At 53.8% G+C, this 22081-nt stretch overlaps 1 protein-coding gene across 1 annotated transcript; it reads left to right on the forward strand.

Annotated features, from left to right (window-relative positions):
• Window positions 1-19801: 19801 nt before the first annotated feature.
• Window positions 19802-21016, forward strand: LOC128731955 (uncharacterized). The gene has a single exon (XM_053825118.1). The coding sequence runs from the start codon at window positions 19802-19804 to the stop codon at window positions 21014-21016; it is 1215 nt and encodes a 404-aa protein (XP_053681093.1).
• Window positions 21017-22081: the final 1065 nt, after the last annotated feature.

Below are 22081 nucleotides of genomic sequence, written 5' to 3' on the forward strand. Positions count from 1 at the left end.
TGAGAAGCCCCTCGGATGGCGGATGCCTCGGGCGCCTTTGGTTTGCTTGTGCCGTACCGCGATCACACAACCTCTCCGCAACCTCCCCCCCCCCCCTCCCTTCCCCCCCATAAGGAACCATCGCCAAACTGGCCAAGGTCATTGAAGCGTATCGGTGCGCCGGGATCGGTTGTGGCATGCCGGCGGGGCCATTGAACTGACGGCCCTCCTGACTCCGGATGCGGATCGCGCATGCTCACCCATCCCTTCCGCCCTTTTCCCCCCTTGGAGGGGATCCCCCCCCTTCCATGTCCATGCCCCCCGTGATATGCCTTTCCCACCATGCCATTTTTGCTTGGGCGTTTTGTCTTGCATCCGCCGATCGGTCGGTCTATCGGATCGGGATCGTCTGCCATATTTCTCCGAAAACACCACGCGCCACATACTTTATGCCTTCCCGTGCTTGATTGGCGTAGCAGCCCGGGAAGCGCTGCGATCAGAAGAGAAGAAGATAAGGGCACGAAGGAAAAAACGGCACCTCTCGGGACGCGCGAATCCTTCGGCGCTGACGACACTCGAGCGCGAAAAAATAAACGGGCCAAGTCATCAAATTGGGCACTCCAACCAGCAAACGGGGTTTTGGCGTGGCTTCGAGGCGTATCTTGACGCAAACATCTCGCGCTAGTGGTTTGACGATAAGCGCCTTTGGGACACGACAACGCATGCGAACCGGCTCATTAGCGCACCATTTAGGGGTGGCAAATGGTGGACTCGAGCCTGCTCTACATACCCGATGCTTATCGAGTCTTCTGCTTGTTAGAGCTCGCGCACATAAAGCATCGTGAGCCATCGCCATCCTCCGCCCCATTTGCCCGAGTTTATAGCCGTTCGTTTGCGACTCGAACACATCTCAGAAATACGCTCGGACAGCACGCGAGCGTTAATCGTCCATCGATCCCAGCTGCGATCGCGAGCTCCAGGGTGCGCGGATTATTAATTAGCCTCCCGGGAGAGGGCCCAGCGGCCGCGAATGACCTTGCCCGCCCATCCCCCCAAGGTCCCCGAAGGGCCACGCAAAAGCGAACCCGGGCAAGAAACGAACGCACGGACGACCAAGCTCGGTTCGAGCGATATGTAATCACGGAGTTGCTGGCGTTGCAAAAACAGGTCCCGCGCGGCTATGGCGATAATGTGACAAAAAATCCAACCCCCTCAATGGTGCGCGCAATCGCATCTCGCGGGAAAGAAAACTGAAAAGAAAACTCATCCTCCCCGTCGTCGGTCACAAATTACTGGAGCGGGTTGCTGAAATTGTACCGGCACGGTTAAATGACCCCCGGCCAGGACGAGGACCTGCCTTTTTCCTCTAAATGGCGATGGGTGGCAGTTGGCGGGCCACCACCCCGCCTTCTCTGTCATGCCAACCTTCTCTCCTTCGCCTTCTCCTCCCCTTTCACACCACGCACCTGCGAGGTAGGGCGCATCCAAAAACGATTAAATTAAAACTGGTTTCTCCGTGCGGCAACTTATTGTGTCGCATCCGTCCGCTCCGGTGCCGGTTTTGTATTTTTATGTATCTCCCTCGGTTGCCTCGGTGCCCTCTCGCACGTCCAGCTCGCCCATGATGGTTTGCGATTTTCCTTTTTTGTTTCTCGCCCAACCGACCGTTCCCGCGAAGGACCCGACCGAGACGGTGAACATTCCAGCCGCTGGAACCGTTTGAAATCGCCCAATTGAACGCCGCTCATAATTTGAATGAGAACCCGTCGAAAGCCACCGGTCGTAGATCGCTGAATTGGCCACCCGATCACGGCTCAATTAATCTCCCCCGGGGGCCGCATCTAATCGGGCTTGGGCTCGCGGAAAGATGAACGCACGAAATTTGCACCCCTTTTGGGGCGAAGATGTCACGCTTGAAAATCGGGCTCTGTGCACCATCTCCGGTGGGAATGCTGGAGGAAGAGATGGTGGCCACGGTCCCGTTAGCGATTGTTAACGTTCGGTTTCGGTACCGGTCGATAGTCTGTCGGTGAAATAGAAAAAAAAAACGTCAGCTAAAGTGTCACATTAGCAGGCCCTGGTGAGCCATCTTGTTTCGATTCGGAATCGCGCCCGTAATGGTGGGCAATAAAAGAAGACAAAAAAAAAACGGCGTCGATTCACCGGAACGCGGTGAAGCTTGGGAAAAAGTGAAATCTATCCCATTTTGTGTCCCAATCCCTCGTTCCAATCTTTCTTCAAACCCCTCGGCGGTGGCCCTAATTTGCGAGTGTGAATTTCCAATTCGAAAAATCGAAATCAAAGCAGGCGCGCCAGCGCGAGTCCGTTGTTGTTTTACAGCTGTGTGCTGTTTTTTTTATATTTTGGAGCTCGATGTTAGTTCGAGGGGAGCAGCATATGTGCCTTTGTTTATGCATCTCCTTTCCACGAGTCACCACCTCTTTCCCATCAAATCCCACCATCCTATTCCTTGTCATCAGCCAGCGTCAGGCGAGATGAATATCGGGACACGATGGAGGGATATAAATTAGCCCCACCGAACAACGGAAGCAAGATTGATGATGACGCACTCACGCACGCACAGAGACACGTACGCGTACCGGCTTCGGTGCATGCGAAAGCGCTGGAAAATAGTAATTTCTGCTCGCCATGCTCCATATCTTCGGGCTCGAGTTAATAAAGGCTGGCTGGCGAAAATTAACGATCAACTAGCAACCATCCCTGGCTGGCGTTGGGGATGGGTTTTTTTTGGGAGCGAGCTTGTCTGCATTGTTCCGCTTCCTGCCACATGCTGGTGTGCAATTGGGGTGCTCCCAAGCTCCGGGTTGTGTGAGCGGGTGTTGCGCAAAGCTGGACCCGGATTTTGGTTTCCTTCGATGAACCGATGGCGCCAAGAAGCGAGCGAAAATGGCGACCATCGAGAGACAAACGCCATTTCGCTTTTCTTTGACCGTTTGGGGCAAAAATCCTCAACACTGGAGCACGCTTGGCCTTATTCTGCACCGCTGGCAAACGGCCGATAAGAAGGCCGTGCTTTAGCAGGGCGAGAAAAAGGCGCAATACCAGTTTGAGCCACGCGTGCTAACGATGCCAGGATGCCCGTGAATGGGAATTGGTTTTTGGCCCCGTTTCGGGCCGGCATCTGGTTCGGTTGCTTACCGAAAGTAACACCGTTAACGAGGCGGTAAACTGCTTTTTGTTTTCCCTCCCAACACCCCATCGGTTTCGCTCCGTAGGGGCCATAATCGGCTCACTTTCGTGTCCCACCGAAAGTGAGCGGCCAGAGAGAGAGAGAGAGAAAGAGATGGAGGCAAACAATGAAGGAACCCGAGTAAGAAGTGCAAGGAAAAATTGCCCAGCGAAAAATGATTATGATCCGGATCCGGTGCGATTCCGGTAGCCTGTATGAACGCGCAGGTCTTTTCCACCCCAAAATGGCCTTATTTGGGAGCCTTTAAAGCGAACCAACTTGCCATCCTCCACGGCTCGGAATGTCGTCTCGAATATCGCGTCTTTGGTGCGCTTAAAATGTTCGATTAATTCCCTGCTTTTGCAACGGCACCGGCAAGGGTGATGTAATGCTTCGGTGCATAAGCACCAAGCTGGCAGATTAATTTATTCAATTAGCCCGATAAAGCCCCACAACGTGCGGGCTTTGCGCGAACCGTATCATATATCTCCCGGTCGAGATTTATGCCCGGCGCAGGAATTAATCAAACCTCACCGTCCACTCAATTAGAGCCAGCGATCTTCAGACCCTCCAGCGGCCTGCCTCAGTGGTTCCCGTTAATACACCTCGCCTCGTGCAGATGAGGCTCCGAAAATGGCACCGATCGCGCAACGTACACCTGTCGACAACGGGCACGGGTTAACAACCCGTCGCGAACAACAACCCCCGTGACGCGACGATCGAACCAGCGAAGTGAAAAGCGAGCAAAAAGGCCCTCGAAATAAATGGCCCTAGATCGGTTGGGCCAGGATAATGTCATCAGCGCGATAACATCCGGGCCTTGCGAGTTCGGAGCCTCGCGACGCCGGCCAGCCGTGTCACGGTTTGTGCTAAGGGGGAAGGCGGCGAATTTTCCGCCCGATCGCAACGGTATAAAATTACGCGGCGCGCTGCTTGATCCAATTATTCTCCGGGGCCAGGAAATCGCGTCGCGCGCGTTCGGTAGGGACCGAGCGGGCTAAAAGTACACTTTCTAATTTCCGCACCGTTTCGTTGGCGGGCCGACGAAAGTGGGCGAGTTTTGTTTCCTTCCATTTTTGCCTATGTTTCTTTTTCCACCTCTTTTTTGTTTTTTTTTTTCGCAAACTTCCTCCCCCGTGACGCCGGCCCATTAAGGGCGGCCAGGCGGTGTGGAATTTGGCCACGGTCGTGGTCGCAATTTTCATATCTCACATCGAAACGAGCCCACCAGCGGTCAGCTCTGTGGTCCGGTTTGGGGTTTCCGAGCCTCCTGGGTCTTCTTCCGCACACGCACACTGGCCGCGATCCGTCACGTTCGTTTTCACACCTCGAGCAGCCAGACCTAATTGGGTTTCGTTTAGTTGGTGCTAATTGGCCGCTGGAGCTGGATCATAAAAATGGGGGAAAAAAATATTTATATGCCGTAATTAAGACGGGCGGGTTGCGTGTTTATTTTTTCCGTTCACTTGCCCCATCCATCGGTGCACCCTCGGTCGCTCTCTCTCTCTCTCTCTCTATCTTTCTTGGTTTTTGCTTTATTTGATTAATGGCCACTGCTCGATCGTGGGACATGGATTTCCAACGGGCGACCTTGACGCCCCAAAGATGAAGGTTGCAATTAGATAACGCTTTGTGAGAACGAACCGGGTGGCTTCCGGACCATCCTTTTCGATTATGTTTGCAACCTGCTGTGTGCAAGGTGACCGCTTAGCCGGCCCCAACCGGTGCAGAGCGTGGTTCGTGGTTGTGCCTTAAAACCTTGGGGGGATAATTTGTGTGTGTGCTTTTTTTTTCGAATCAAATGTGACAAATTATTTCCCGCCCATTAGCGCTATTTTTCTCTACCGGTGTGCTCTTTAAAGAGGGCACGATTCAGCCATAATCGGACGAGATATATCTGATTTACACGCTTGGAACACGCGTAAATAATTTGCATACGCCGCTGAGCGTATCTTATCTTCAGATTAGCTCCTCACTAGGTGTCGCTCTTTAGCCAAACCATCGCACTGTAAGCGATCGTACAGGGGCATCCGGGTTGCATTAACCTTCCACTAGCGCCAAGGCAGCACATAATTGCGCTCTCGCGGCATTTTTCGATGGCTTTTAGCGTTCCAATGCCCTATAAACCACTCCGGGAGGGGGTTGATGTTCGCTGGCCTCTTCCAATGGGTGGATTTTATTGCTACAACCCGGGCCCTGGGGGGGCTGTTGGCTCATAGTGTCCTCTATCTTGTTAATTCACCTTTCCCGTCAGCTTCGTATCGTCAGTGCGATCCTCTGGAGGCAGGCGATCTGGAAATTAGCCGCGAGTCGCGACAGGGTTTATCGGGATGGCTCTCCACCACCACTGCTAGACTACACCGATAGTGACCGTGCCGCTTTAATGCAGCGAAATCACCTCGCTAGCCCGCTTACATTTCCGCGATACATTAGGAATTTTTACGACACCGATCGTGCGAAGCGCCACAAGCGGTGGAATGCACCAGCGCAGGGTGAACCTGGCCAGGTAATGGCAGCTCGGCAACCGGGTTTTGCAAAAGACAGCCACCCCGACGGACACGGGATGGAACCGGGCATGGGGGCAGATTCCGAGATCGATTGCCCATTTCCTGCAGCAGGTAGCGGGTTCTTGTGGGTAAATTTATTCCGCACGTCGAGTCTCACGATCGCGCCCGTTGACGAGACCCTGATCGGCGTCCGGCTGGTCGCCTGGTGCGCCCGGGAAATCTATATTAGATCGTGGCAGGATCTAAATTATACGCATCGAGCCACTGGGGAGGGCCTTGGCCGGGGTGCGCTGTCATGTGTCCGCGCCAGGCGAGTGTTTATCAGGCGATCCTTTCGTGGTTACACGCGTGTTCTTGCGGATCTTAGTCGCGCTCTATCTGCTCGTCCGTGTGGCCCCTTTTTTTCTGTATTCGAGCGCACGACCCCGTGGACTGTGCGGCCGATAAATCGTCCACAAGCTGGACCGGTTCACTTAGCGAACCACGATAGCGTGGTAAAATGGAGAGGAAAAACATCCAGCCGGTCGAGTCGTTGGAGCTTGTCGCCAGGCGATGGGCGCCCGGCGTTCTTGAGCCACCGTGCGCTATTCTGGGAAAGCGTGAAGCGAAGACAGGTGATAAGGATAAAGAGAGAGAGAGAGAGAGAGAGAGAGAGAGAGAGCGAGACGAAAGAGAAGAAATTACCTGTTCGCAGGTCGTCATCTCGGAAGCCAACCACCGGGTGAGATGAACGCCTCAGGTCGGTAGGCGCGAGCTGTTTGCGATGCAACCTGCCCTCATCAGCCTCGCGAAGCCCAGGGCGGATGCGTGCGCTTGTGGCGAGGGCTACGTGCAATGATTAATTAATGGTGAAATGTGATGAACCACACGGAACCGGCCATCGAACGGGCTGGCAGGTTCACGAGGCCGCTGGGTTTGCCGTCTGCCCGGCCACAGATTGCAGATTGAATCGAATGGCCAATCTCGATCATATCCAATTTGCCTGCCATAAAACGCTCGATAATCAATCGCTTCAGAGCGCCAGAGCTGCTCACGAAATAAATAGAGGAGAAAAAACAGAACAAGCTACGCCACCGGGCGCCGGTGAAGAAACGGGCAAAAAACGGGGGCCGGATTTTCAACACCATAATGATAGAATACCGATGGGGTTTCCTTCCCAATCAGGGGAGGAAAAGTCTACTTAGCGTTCTAGTAGCAGCGGGTAGGCAGCGGGAACCACAAAAACACAGCCACACACGAGAGAGAGAAAAAAACCGGAGCAACGGAAACAACTAAACACACCCACCGGGAGGCCATAAGCGCTATGGGCAGGCCTGGGCAGGCGATCAAATACCGGCCCAGCGGAAGAAAGTAAGCAAAATTTCCATACCGATCTTCTACGTGAACTGCTCGCCTCAGGGCCTCGGGTGAGATGAGCATCCATCTAGCCGGGCTCGTGAGTTCGTGGGGTTCGTCGCTTTTCGCCCGTTTAAGTCTTTTGTGCTTTCAATCGCGTTCGAGGGCACGCGCGCCTTCCGGGCGTCTTTTCGCTGGCAAATCGCATTCCGCGTGTTATTTAGCGTGTGTTTTGTTGTTTTTCGAGGCGGTCGAGTTGGATCGAAGGGATAAAAAGGCGTGCAAAATGATCCGCCACCCAGCCGGCGAAGGGAACAAGATGGTACAAGATGGGACATCATTTGGATAGCGACTGTAAATCGTGGTGCCAGTGCTTATCGCTTTCCTTCGACGATCTTCTGTATTGCCGTCTCTTTCTCGCACGTGTAACGAATGATTTTCGCACCATTGTGCGCCCGTTCGTTCCGCGTTTAACGGATGTTTTTTTGTTGTTGTTGTGGGGCCTCTTACCACCCGCTCAAGGAGGTCCGAAAATAAATCTTACCCAACCCACGGATCCACCCCACAAACCGATCGACAAAGGTCGTCTCATGAGCCGTAATCATACGCCACGCCATGGGCTTGTTGGCAACCGCTCTTAGCTGGCTCGTTAGGAACTGGCGTGCGTAGTGGTGGAGTGAAGAATGGTGGGAGAGGGGGCTTCCTTTCCTTCGTACCGCTGATCGTATCCAATTTCTCTTCACGCCAAAGTGACAGCCCCCGTGTTTCGTGTTGCGTTTTGAGGTTAGACACTCTCGATCGTGCCGCGGTGTGATGCGATTCGAAAAATTCGACCATCCAATATGGGAATGCAGTCCTTCCACGCCCCCGTCTAAGCCCCCCTTTTCTTCCACTCTCCCTTGCCCCCCCCCACCCCCCCAGTCCCTCGTCCGGTTCGATCGCGCACAGATGGCTCCCGTTTGCGCCTAGTCATTGGCCGTTCCGTCGGTTGCGCCTTCTGCTCGCCCCGTTTGCGAACGCTTCGCGAGGCCTCACGAGGGGAGCAAGTACGTGTTCCGTTTTACTTGCGGTCCTCCCCCTTCCCCCCTCCCCCCCTCTCCCTTCCCCAGCACCCTTCAACCATCTTCACAGGGATCTCCTTGCCGCGCTGCTTGCCGATCGTAATTTCTTCTATTTATTACATTTTCCCGCCACCCCGCTCGATGAGGCATTTCCTAGCACCCGCACGCATCACCCTCTTCCCCCTCACCCCCCCCCCCCCCCATACCATCCCATGGGTCGTTTGGCCCGCACCCGACCGAGGAGTCGGGGGCACGATTTAATCCACTTTTCTTCCACTATTTGTGTGGGAAAATGGCCGTTCGGCATTTATCAATAAACCACTTTTGCTGGGCTGGCCATCCTCGGGGCCATCAGTTCTCGCAGCCGGCCAGTTCTTCCCCCGATGGTGGCGCGGTGGCGAAGCAGAGGTGCGGGAGAGGGATACGAAGAAGACGGTAGAGTACGGCGGTCAGCGGTAAATGGTGCATTTACGCGAGACTGCAGCAGGCCGATGACGCAGACGGATCGCGGCCCAACGCATGCCGATGACGATCGCGCCGCCGGGAGGGTAGCTTTTAATTTTTATTTTATCTACTGCGGTTTCCATTTCCCGCCCCTTCTAGGGGTGGGCAGCATATCGGCGCATAACTCATTCGGTGGCTTACTTTTTCTATCAAATCGATCGCCGATTTCCGATACGAGGCTGATCGCAGCGATCGCACGGGAAGTATCATCTGGTGTGGTCGTTTTTTTCCCTCCTGCCACCGATATGCCGCTGGAAATGATAGGTAGATGGGCATCACGTGTGTGTGTGTGTGGATGCTATTTTTTTGTAGAGCGATCGTGAACTATAGATGAATTATTTGGACTTTCGAACCTGGTTTAATTCGATCCGAACAGCTTTGCCGACCTCTCGACGTATTGCGGACGTCATTAGGCGGCTCTCGAAATTCCTCCCACGGATTTGCCGTGTCGCTTCGCAAAAGGTCAAGCACCGCGTTGGGGATGAGCACTCGTCGAATGGTCATTAAACCTCAACGTCACGCTTCTAACGAGCCTCCAGGCGCACCACAAAAGGGCTGGCAATTTGCGTCCAATTCAGTCGAAGCCTCGCCGCCCCAGAACGGTGCGTTCTTGACCAACGGCTCGATAGCTCTCCTTCAATAAAGGGCTCCGGGCGTCAACCGATACCGGTACGGTTCTGGCACTGCCACTCAATTTAGCTCCACCCGTGACCGGCGGAATTTGACCGACTTCCGAAACAGGGCCGAGTGCTGCGAGAGAGCGCTAAATCGCAGATCCCGGGCGCCCTTTCACACTCCCGGTGCGCGCGTTCAGCGCTCATTTGAAAGCCGACAACTTCATCCCCATCGGTAGCTATTTTCGGCCAGATTCGCTCCACCCCCGCCATAAGGTCGATCCGCAGCCTTCCCCGGGCCATTGAGGGCAGGGTATTTGGGCGGTTCAGGTTTGACCGCTTAATTGACTCATTTGGGAGCGCTGGAGGGGGCCCAACGCTCGTTCCGAGGCTTTTCCCACGTGGTAGCGGCAAACCCTCCACCCTTCTTTGCCAGTTCGGTTTCATGCAGCCCTTCCGGGGGCGGCCAGCGCTTTAGAAGATCACTTCTCACGGGGTCGCCCGTTTAGGAGCGGCTATTAAACAGCCTCGCCGGCGACAAGCAACGGGCAAGGGAAAACAAAACTCGGTAACTGGAGCACTCACCGGTTACCCTTGCCTTCCAGTGCCTTCCTTTTGTGCCCGACATCAAAGCGCGCAGTTAGCAATTATGTAAACGCTGACCGAGAACAAGCGCACGCGGGAGAACATTATTATGCGCGCAATTGCGTGAGCTGTGAAGGAAGCGGAAACGAGGCGTGGCAGCGGCTGGAAGCGGGCAGGGAGGGCGGCAAAATCCGTTCGAGAGGTTTGAGCGGAGCTGTTTAGTTGTGTTGCTGCCCCCGACTTTCACCATTCCCTAGCCCTAGGTCCCGTAGGTACAGCGATAGCGCTTTATGGCTATTTCGGTCGACGAGCCAGCGATGGGACTTTGCGCAAAAAGACGAGTTTTAGGAGGGTGTAAAGAAGTGAGAAAAAAAACTCCTGTCTCCTTCTAACCCTCACGGAAAGAGAGCCTTGTATTTTAGCGGCTTTTGACACCCAATAAAAGCGAGGTTTTCCTCGCGATCGGCCACTTGTAAGGCGCTTTCGTGGGCTCCGCCAGTTGGTGCTAAATTTTATTGTTATTCTATTTTACGGTTCGCTCGTTTATTTTCCTTCGCGGACGATTTTTTCTTTTCATTTTGCGCCCCTTAACGTCTACCGGCGATCGTCCGATCGGGGCGGCCCGTTCGATCGATCGATCAATTTCAGCGATCGACCCCTAAACGGATGGCCATCCCCCGTTAGGCAAATCACCCTCGAGGGTGCTTTATGCGATGACAGGCGCGCGTTGTTGCTGAACGGCTCCGGCATGGGGTTTATTACCATTGTTGTTTTTCCTCGCCGGCTGGGGGCTCCCCGAGTGGGGCTCGTTCTCGCAAAGTGATTTAAGCACATCAATCAGTGCCATTGGGGGCATTTGCGGGTTGCTCGTGACCTACCTAGCCGTGGGGCCGAACAGGAAGCGGTTTCGTGTGGGTTCTGGCCACGTTTTTTTTTGGCTCCTTCCATTTCTGCCAATCCGTCGAAAGCAGGATGCACACCGATCGTTGTGTGTTGCGTGAATCGAAGGTGATAAACCTTTTTTTTTGTCCATTTTCGTTAAGCTTACTTGCAACAGATGGCGCACGAAATGCAATTTGCCGTCGCTGACGCACGAACGCGCGATGGGATTTTTACCGGGAACGATTGGAAACCAACTCAAAGTACCATATTTAGGGAGCACAAAGCAACAACAACCTCACAAAGCCTCAAAAATGGGTAACGATGCACGCCGATGGGCCGATGCCTGAATTAACCTCCACGGTTGGAATTCGGTCCGCCAACGGGCGCTGCCTCCTGTTTTTTTTTGCGCCCCACTCTATTCTACTGGGACCTTTTTGCGCCACCCAAACGGAGGGCCAAACGGCATACATTATAAAATGTCGAATCCCACCGCACCGGTCGAGGCAGTTTGGCTCCAGTTGGACGAGCTCCGGAGCGAAAGCGAGCCTAATTTTTCGCATCCATTCGCGCTGCGAGCGCTGGGAACGATCGCAAATTTTCATCAATTCGTTCCGGTGTCGTTTCTAATTTTTACTGGGCAATGTTTTTTTTTTGTTTTGTTTTCGCACCCGCCCAAAACAACCCTTGCCCTTGCGCTTGCCCGTTGGCTTTACCCGGCCCGTTTGATGTTTATGCGCGCCATTTATGCACGCCCGAACCCGCTCCGACCGGGCTTAATTCAACGCGCCGAAGTTCGACTTCCCACCGTGGGTTTTTCTTGCTCGTTTTATTTCTTCTTCTTCTTCTTCTCCCCCTCATGGCAAGCTTTCTTTTCTCTTCCCGCAGCGCATTGTTTTTAGTCATCGACGCCTAGTTTGGGGGTTTGCCGGCCATTTCGGTATGCTCCAGTTTAAGGCCGTCTGCTGAGCCGTTGCCCTGCCATGCGGCCACTCGGGGCTTTCCTCGGGGAGTGGGAAAAATGAAAATCCCCTCCGCGGTCGTGTACGCTCGCGTGCATCTGCTCCGTCTGGCGTGTGTTGCGCGAGTGCGAGCATCGCGTGAATGTGGGCCTTGGTGTGTCTTTGGGCCGGGAAACTTGCGCACTTGCCTGCATAACTGGGGGAATGCCCGCGCTTTCCCGTGTGGTCAAAATATTTCCCGTGGTCAACTACCCCCGTACGGCCGTTTGTGGGTCGTACAGATCGTGATCGTGAGCCTTCTCGTAGCCGCTGGTATCGAGGATATCAAGGCCACAATTGTGTGCTGCCCGGTGTCAGGTTGGCAAACGTAATCCCTCTTGCGCTTTTGTCGCTGTGTGTGTGTGTGTTTGTTTTTTGTTGCCCGTTTTAGAGCGCTCCTGTGTGGGGACTACGTGGGCTAGAAAAAAAAAACAAACCCTTTCGCGTCAATCAAGGGATCGAAAGGTTGATTCAATCTGCCCCAAAACAGCCAAATCGTGACCACATTTCGGGGTCCTTCCCCAACCCACGAGCGGAAGAACCTTTTTAGCAGAACTGGGACATCGACCAGCAGTGGCTGCTGGTGCTCTTTTTTCGCTCTTGATTAGCAGCTTGATCGGTTCCCCTTTTCGGTGTTAATCGCGCCCTTGCATAAAGGGACGCTCCACCGAATGGACAATGCCGATCCTCATTATCACCCTCCGCTCACCCACCCACACGATTGTACTCCCCGGTATGCGCCCTTTGCTCGGTGCCCTTACCAGGGCCACCGGTACCTCGGCACAAGCGGTACCAATTTCCGTGCCCAATTCGGTGCGAAGAACGTGCAAGCGTACCGCGAGAACGCAAGCACTCCGAACGGGCAGCATCCGTAAGGGAACGCGCGAGTGAATCCCAATAAATCAATCATGCGCCGGTACGCCCGGTTGTTTTCCCGCGAGTTTCCCGCGCCCGTGTGGCCAAGAATCGACCCATTCTGTAGGCGAACTGTGTGGCCCGGGGAGGAGGTGGGGGGGGGGAGGGTTGTCTGGATGCTCGGATGGCCCACTTCGAGATGGAGGGGGCTACCGGTGACTGGCCCGGCGCCAGCCGTATGTTCTGGCTCCCTGGCCCAATGACCGATGTGCCGATGCCTATTTTAGGGTTCTATGCGCGCCATTGCAACGGTACCCCTATCTTGGGGGTCCAAAGGGGGGGGGGGGGGATGAGGCGATGGAGAGAATAAAACAAGAGGCAATGCTACGCCACCACCTACCACCCACAGCCTGGAGTGTGTGCAATTTTGACAAAACGACTGCTAATGAGCCCATGATGATGGTCCTGTTAGCCGGGCGATTCTATTATCCCTCTCATTGTTCCGGTGTTGAGTGGAAAGAAAGGGGTGTGGGGGGAGAGGGGGGGGGGGTGGAGGGGAGGGATGTTGAGAAAGCATGCCCCCTCCCCTCTCTCTCTCTCTCCAGGACCATTCCGTTGGTAGAACTAGGTTAGCTTACCTAAGTATGCGCGTTTGCAACACACACACACACACTCACCAAGCGGTATTTTTCTTGTTTTGTTTCGCTGCCTTTTTTTTGCAAATTGACAGAAAACGAACGCCCCTCCCTTCCCCACCCCTTCTCTCTTCCCGTTCAACATTTTCCCTCTGGCGAAGGGAAGAGAAGGCTGTTTGGTTGCGTACCTGCGCATTATTGATTCGAATTGTTTGGGGTTTTTCCGCCCGCAAAACCGTACCAGAACGGCTACACTTCTGGCACAACAATCTGATCTGGCCTCTCCGCAACCCGGGGCTCATTTTCCCGCAAAACAAAAGAGGGGGAGAGTCTCATTCTTACCCCCTCCCCCCCGCTCATGCTTTTCGCCTTCTTTCCCCCGCTAGCTTAAGGGGCTCGCTCGGGATCGTTCCAAAGCACAACAGCAAATATTCGCCAGAACGAGCTACACTTTGTTTGCCGTAGCATACGGCATAGCTGGCAGAAGACCCTGCGGGCCGTGGGTTCCGGGACCAAATCACAAACCGTCCATCAAACGGAGTGGCCGGCCCTACCCCGCACACCCACGATCCACCCATCATCCCGTTTGCCCGTGCCAGACACCCGTCATCAGCGTGTTATTGTTGGGTTGATGATTGCAATAAATCTTCGACTCGTCAGCAACCGTCGTCAACCACCATCGGTGGAAGGGGAAAGGGTGGTATGGGAGCTGACCACATCGTCGGGTGATGTTGCTGTCCACCTGCTACACCCTCACCGATGGTTTTGCGCGAGGTCACGCGCGCGAGTTTTGACCACGCGCGATTCGATTTTCGGACAAACTCCGAAGCTCCTGAACATCGAACAGGCTCTCTCTTGGGGGTGTGGATTTTATAGACATGCCCTTTTGTGGGCCGCCTGGTGTGCGCAAGATCGATATCTAGCTTGGCGTGTTGGGTGGGAAAAGCGGCAACAACCGATCGTGCCCGCTAATCAAATTCTCCCGATCGAACAGACACCCGGCGAGTGCGCGATGAGTCGCAGAAAGACTCGCGTCACGAGCTCATGCTAATCTGCGCGTGTGACCTTGCGCCATTGCGCACACAACCCCACAAGCGAGGGCTCGTCCTTCGTACCGGACGATCGGTTCTAGTCCCAGGTTGATCGCGTCCCTGGGAAAGCGAGCCAATTGATCGTCAATTGATCGCGCAAACCAAATGCTCACGGCGGATGATGAAAACAAGCGAGACTGGCAAGGTTTCGATGAACGATCGACTCTCGCGATAGTTCGCCTTCAGAGTGCCTTCGAGTGGAGGTTTACATTCCAGCTATGGGGCCGTTTTTTTTCTTCACCGGGCAACAGTTCTCGTTTTCCCAACACCCGGTATCAACCGGAAGCGCATGTTGGGACGCGAACAAACAAAAAAAAATCATCACGCAGTGACGAGATCGCTTTTCGCTTTCGCCCCACCAGCTGATGATGGGCTGGCTTTTCATCGCACTAACTTTCTCGACCCTCGAAAGGCGCCTCTTATTTACCCCCTCCACCGGCTCACACCACGCCGGTTCGTTCAGCCTCGATTGGTGATCGAATTAGCTCGAATTAGAGGCAATATTGCGCGCGCCGTCCCCCTTCTTGACGGGTTTCGTTCGAACGCGATCAAATCAGGCACCTGCACGAGCGGAGCGGCCAATTATGCGCGTTTATTAGCACCGACCGGCACCGGTGCTGATTGCCCTAAAAGTCCCGATTTGATGGTGATCCCGAGATCCGTACCGGTTGGGCTTGAATGTTTCTCCCGGTTTTTTTTTGTTGTTGTAGTTATTTCGACTAGGCGAAACGCGACCGAAGGCTTCAATGGAGCGCATCGTTTCGCTTTCGAGCCTCACCGGGCGAAGAAAGTTGTCACTGGGAAAAGAGGGGGGGGGGAAAGGGGCCAACAAGGAGCCTAGCGAAGGGAAAACAAAGCCTACTCTAATGTCCCACTCTACGTACTGTCGGTTGGTTTTTTTTTGCGACACGGTTGGATGGTTTTATTTTACACTCGCATCCATTTTTTATCTCCTCCTGGCGTTCGTTGCTACAAATTGGGCCCCTCACCCTCGGAAAAACAAAGCCCAGCCACCCCCTCGAGAGGGTGTGGTCATGCGAGGAGTTTTGCACACTTTCCCTGCTCGGTTTGCGTTTTGCAGATAGCAAAAATGTTCCCCACCGTGCGAGTGAGCAAAAAAATGGGAAGCTAATTAACCTTCATTAACCACGACGGAACACACACGGTATGAGGTAGTTCAAAGCCTTCGGCCACTTGGCAAGAGCGCAACTCCGTTAGATGCAACAAGTCCTGTGGAACTCGTGGCCCTCCCGTCAGGCTTAACGAGGAAGCCGGATCAGCCTCCCACGATTCCATTTCAGCTGTCAGTTTATGACAGATTACGAAACGAGGCAAACCTTCGCGATCGCGGGTGCATAAGCCCGGCTGACATGACACCTGGCGAGATTACGACCCGGGGAATGTCCCAACGCCGTCAAGGTGAGTTGAAGGTGAACAGTTCGGAGACCCGCAAAGCGCAGCAAAAGCGACCCAGCGGAATGTGCATCGTCGGTGCAACGGGAATTCTGGCCTGCACCTGTTCGGGGAATCGCCCGAGACACGCTTATTTTGGGGTGATTAAACCTCCGTACGCAACCACAGGTGTTCGAGGGCTTCAGGTCACGAACGGTGCGGTGCATCATGTTGGAGTGGGTGTTTGCAAAATCGGCGATCGCGAAGGTGTGCAATTTCGAGGCGAGCCAGAACCACGCGCTCCAGGTGCTGACACGCGTGACGTGGCCCTTTGCCCGAAATAAGGGGCCATTAGCGGTCGTCCAGAAGCGTTAATCGGACGTGGCGAAACTCCACCCAGGTCGTGTGGTGCCATTAATCATGTATGATTTATGGATGGCTCTATCGCGGGGATGAATAAACGATTTATAACACCTAATTATTACGGCCGGCCGGAGGGCCGGAGAAATGGGCGCCCGGTGTCCTGCCGCCGAAAAGAACGGATCATTTAACTGGCCTGGCGTCTGATCTGCCCTCTGGAACGGTTGTCAGGTTGGAGCGGGCTACACCCGCGTGTCGAGGCTTATGAATTTTAACGTCGTCGGTGAAACGATGCCACGGTTCGATTGCGAAGCCACCTCTGGAGTCTCTGGAATGGTGCTGGGGAATTCTTCGGGGACGTTAGCCACGGAACCCTTCGGAGGCATTACGACCTACGGTGGCTTTTTACGAGGGCTCCTCGAGGCAGTTAATTAAGCGCCGACTCGTGGAACACCACGCAAAAGGTCATGGTGGCCATTTTCCAACCGAAACCCGATGACCATCGCGTGTGTTTGTCGCGTTTGCGATCGTTAACCGCGAAAAAAACCGCGTGCAAAAAAGCACCGTGGCAGCAGTCAAATATCTCACCCTGCACGCAACATCCGCAACGATGTTGTCGATCCTTCCACAAGACATCGAGACCTCGAGACGTCGGGATAAGCAAGCGCAAAGCAATCCGCGTGCCGATGAAGCCCGTGGAATGGCCTGTCGCGTATGCTAATTACGATCGCGCGCGATCGAACACGCGGTTGCATCAAAGCTTCGCACAAAAATGGCCGCCCCTTAGGGCCTACCATCCTGACCAGGCGTCTGGCTACGGGAGCCTGTAATAACATGTGTTGTTTTATGCGCACCGCTGCAAGCGTACGGGATTCCGTCCGCCAATCCGTAACGCTGGACTTGCTGTCGTGTTGGCGGTGTATGAGCTGGCAGCATGCAACATGCAACATGCTATGCTATGTTTGCGCATCCCGGCAAGGTGGTGGTAATTGATAGTGGCATGATCTACTTTCGGTGCACGGAAGCGTGCGTGGTTCGATTTGTACTCCATCGATTCTTGGCTCAGCATTCCCAGCACGGTGGTACGCTTCGGTGACTTCATTTTTGACGCACGACTGGCGACGAACCCGCGCAAGCTGTCAGAACTTGACAGCGTACAGCGTGTGAGGAATGACGCTTGCGTTTGATCACCACCCGGAAGCACGATCGATCGACAATTTTTGCAATGATATCGTGAATGGCCCCTTTACCTTGGACAGGGTCTGATTGATAGACGTGTCGCGGGTTCTTCCTCACCGACAGCGGCATGAGTGATGCGCCCTTTAATGCAGCAACGCGTCCATCAACCATGGAAAGCGATCGGGAAACGATTCGGGGCGAAAAATAAATCGCTCAACCGTGCGTTTGGGTTGGTTGTGGTTGAGAGAGACTCCCACTTCAGGCTCGAACATCGACTCGAGCACCGGCATCAATGAAGACTGCAACGTTGGGCGCGGTAAGGCATTCGTTTAGGAAAATGTAGGACTCCCGCGGGATGATCGGTGTGAGCTAGAAATCCGGATTCCATGCAACCAACGGCGGTTTGGTTGGTGCAACAACCACAACGGGGTGTAGAATGTTTTGCTTACGAGCCTTTGTTTCGCATTCCCACCTCCTGTTCCCTTCCCTCCAGAACCAACCCCCGTACGGATGGCTTATCTAAATTAATCGATCAAAATAGCCCTCGCTAACTGTTTCTTCGCCCGCCGTTCGCCTTCGGCCATGCCGCGTGATCGTTCAATTAAAAGCAATTACCGAAATTCACGATAAAAGCGACACGGAAAATGGCTGCCCGTGGAGAGGAGGGGGTGTGCCACGAGTGGGGTGTGGGCCGGGTGGGTGGTGGGTTTTGGTTGGTGGAATGTTGAATAATTCCGCGCTACCGAAGCGGCCGAGGTCGATTCGCGGCGGTGGCTCTCAATCGGGTCGCGGAAAATGGCCCCGTGTGGGTGGAAAGAGCCCGGAGTTGAGGTTGGCTTTATTTCGCGGATCCCTTCCGCCTCCCTTCCCTCCCCAGCGCTCCCTTAAGAATGGGACGCGAACGGGCGCTAATGATCGGCGATCGCTAGGCTGGCGATCGCCAGGGGAAATTACACGCCCATGCAACCGAACTGGGCCGAAGCGTTGAACTTTGGCATCGATTGATCGACTAAAAGGCTCAAGCTAAAAGGCTCCAACGTTGCCATCCCGCTAAGTTGAAGCCATTGTGTGGTCGCTTCTTCACCAGAGCGAGCTCCACGTGGGAGTAGCATTAAAGAGCAGCCCAAGCAGCCCAAGCAGCATCAACATTATGCTACCGCGTCGTGTGGGACGCCCACGACACCAAGGATGGTTAGGGCAGCGACCTGAGCAAGGTACGCCCTGTGGCCTCCCTTCACGAGAGGGTGCATCCGGCTGGCGTCATTAGGCAAAAGCGCTTCCAACCCAAAGCGAGACTGGTGATAATTTCCGCGCCTACGACGCGGTGCGCGTTTACAGACGCTCTCATTAATCAGAATGTGGCAAATTAATGGGTAGCACGGTGGCAGTTCGCGTGGCGCTGCCTGACGGATGCATCGTGCGATCGATGTAAACGATCGCAACGATCCTGGCAGCCCTTTGTGTGCTGCGGCTAAGGGCATCAGGATGGCTCACCGGTGGCAATAAAAGACGAAGCTAAAAAGGGGAAAAAAATAACCGACGAAATAAACGCGGCGAGAAGCGCACGAAAAACCACACCATCGTGTGCGGATGATGAGCGAGGTCGTCAAGCCAGGCCCTTCGACACCTTGGCGGTTGGCGCCCGGCAACGAATCCTGCCACCCGTAATGAGCGGTTCGCGTAATTCAATCACACTTGATTCCAATTGTCACGTCACGCCAAGGCTGTTACGGTCGGGTTATCTCGCCCATCATTTCCCTACCACCCACCGGCCGGTGCCATTTTTAGTTCCCATTATTTTCCTTTGTCCCGCGCGAACCGCGCGGTCACGTGAACAAAGGAATCGTGCGCCACGGGAGGAGCCCGGGAATTATATATTTATTTTGTTTTTCCCTTGAGCCTGCTTTTTTTGTTTTGCCCCAACGGTGCTCACGGTGTGGCTGGTTTCCCTTTTTTTTTATCGCCACGAATAAATCGAAATCACAATTGCCCGTTTTACGGCTTTTGCGGGGAGTCATAATCCGGGCGGGGTGCGATGGAAGGAGCAAACCTCTGTACTCCTCCCACTCTCCAGAGAAGAGAGCCTCAAGGGCCAGCTAAATTGCATTACGACGCCGTAATGATAATGGAAACCGGTGTGCGATGGGCGCCTTCGGTGCTTTGGGTGGAAAACCAACGCAAAACGGTGGCAACCCCCACCGGGCGAGGAAATGATGATGATGGGCGCAATTAATTGGCTGCGGAAATATAATATTTTAAACTAATCAATTATCGTAAATATTACGACGAGCTCAAGCACGAAGAAGGGACTCACAAAAACGCACACACACACACTCACCCGCGATGTTGCGTAAATAAATAAAAGTCAGGTCCAATTTGCCGGTGCAGTTGTGGCGATCGTTTCGATCGATCCATCGACCGGCAACCGGCCGATTCGCGATATCATTCGTTGCATTAAATTTATGAACTACTGCGCCATTTTCCACGCCACGAAGCCCGCGATGGGCTACGGCAAAACCGCGTTCCCATCCTCATCTTGCGGTCGAGTCCCGAGTGCGCTTTCCCATGAACTTATTCACCGTCAACTAACGAACGCACTGTGGCGTGTCTTTTCGCTCATTTCAGCTGCCCATCATGACGCCCTTAGGCCCATTCGTGGTGGTATTCTGTCTTGCGGCCACCGTTGCTGCGATTCCCGTACGCCAAGGGCAGCTTCTGTCCGCGATGCAGTACGACGCGCGCAAGGAACCTTCAGGAACCTTGCTGCAGGAGCTGAAGGACGATGCGAGTGAACGGGACAGCACTGACAGCAGGAAGGAATCGATGGATGTCGAGCAGGAGCGAGTTTCGGAGTCTGGTAGGGTTGAGTCACCATTGCCAGCTTTGAACGTTGGTCTGCCGAACCTTCGGAAGAATAAAATGCTGGGTTACTTCGGAGTGTACGCTCCGGCAGCGGCTTACGCGCCAACTGCGGCCTATGCACCGCAACCCTACGCATATCCGGTGTATCAATCGATGCTGGATTACTACGACGACTACCTACCGTTGGACAATTACCCGAGCCTGAATATGTTGGCCAACATGCAGAGTTATCCGTCGAATCTGTACGCCAACATGCCGAGTGGCTTTCAAACGATGAGTGGCCTATCGCCCAACCTCCAGCAACAGTTGCAGAGTCTCGTCCAGCAGCAACAGCAGCAACAGCAGCAGCAGCAACAACAGCAAGTGCAGCAATCGGGCAACCCGCAGTTGGCTAACTTGGCAGGGTTGGATGCAAACTCCGCAGCTCTCGGTAGCTTCCAGAGCCTTGCTGCTAGCTTTGCCGCAGGAAACGACAACTTCCAGGCACTCGAGGACGAAGACATCCTGTCGCGTCATAGCCAAGCGGGAAGGCGTCGACCAGCGGTTAAAAACTCACCAATCTACTACATCCGGTTGCCACCAACACCGTACATGTTCGTGCCGGGTGTCGGTTACATCTCGCAACCTCCCACCATTCAACCCATGGCCGCTCCTGTCCCGCAGTACCCTCAACTCGCTCCACCACCACCGGTTACGATGAGTCCTTTCTACCAGCTGCCCATCAACTTCGTCTCGAACGGCAAACCGAGTGGCATTTACCAGTGGAATGGGGCTCCTGCTGCACCGGCCGCACCTCCACAGCCGACCTTTGCCCTGCCGTATCCTCGCCCCCAGCGACCAGCCTTCGCACCGGCACCGTTCCTGCAGGACTCGAAGGTGACGCATCTGAAGGGTCCGTTCCTGTTCAATGGCCGGCCGGAGGAGATCTTCCTGCTGCAGAATGCCTTCAACCCGCTGTTCCAGACCCCGCTTAATGCGTACTACTAGAGGCCGGTGGGGGAGGGTTACCTCGATCTCGCCATGCCCGCTTTCACCACCGTCGGGTGGAACGCCGTTGATACTGGAAACGTCGGCCCTAGTAGGCTGGTTACGCGGCATTATTGCAATATACACACACACATACACCCCCACACACATGTAAACGTAGGCATATACTGACCACACACACACACACATACACACAGCACGCTCCGCGAGACACCAAGAAGGATGGGAGACATTCCCAAGGACGATAGAGTGACTCGCGCGTTCTGCGATCGTTTAGCGTTTAGGCACCGTAGGAGCACTAGGATATAGACTAGACAACAGGATACCACATGGCAAGCCCTGGTGCAAAGGCCGGTGGATAGTAAGCTGTTGGCTTTACAGTGGTAAGGGCTTGGAGAAACGTTTCCTCGATGGTTTTGTAGATTCCGTCGGAATTGTGACCGTGGTTTGGACACAATCCCACAAACGCACCATCGAGGAAATGGTTCTTCGACACGACGGTTAGGCTAGCGAATAACTGCAACACTCGTACGCGTACATTGATCGTCAAACGAAGACAGCGAAACGGAAACTAGTGATTTAGAAGATGGTAAATTAAATTTGGTAACATTACAATAAATCTAATGAATAAATTTACGCTGCTAAATTATAACGTTGTCTTATGCTAGAGAGTGTGGAAGAAAGAATCTGTAACCGGAGAACAGGGTTTGTAAAGATGCACAAATGGGGAATGAATGAATAAATCTGTAATCAAATACACGAGCGTAAATACTACTAATTGGCAAAGTTACTAGGAGGCGGTTAAATAAACGCCTAAATGTATGCATTTTGCATAACAATCTGTTATACACGAAGTCTGTTGCAATGTTTCGCTTTGTTTCGGGTAGATCAGTTCAATTGAAGTATCATTATTTAAATCAAACTCGGTTATAGTAGCCAATTTGTTTTGTGGTTAATTTTGCGTAAAAATGTTGTAAAATAATGGAGGGTCCGATCTATCTTGAATGATCAAAATAGTCCACACAGTTCTATCGAAAGAAATGATATTATTGTATCACACGAATT

Source organism: Anopheles nili, chromosome 2 (assembly GCF_943737925.1).
Source record: "Anopheles nili chromosome 2, idAnoNiliSN_F5_01, whole genome shotgun sequence".
NCBI lineage: Eukaryota > Metazoa > Arthropoda > Insecta > Diptera > Culicidae > Anopheles > Anopheles nili.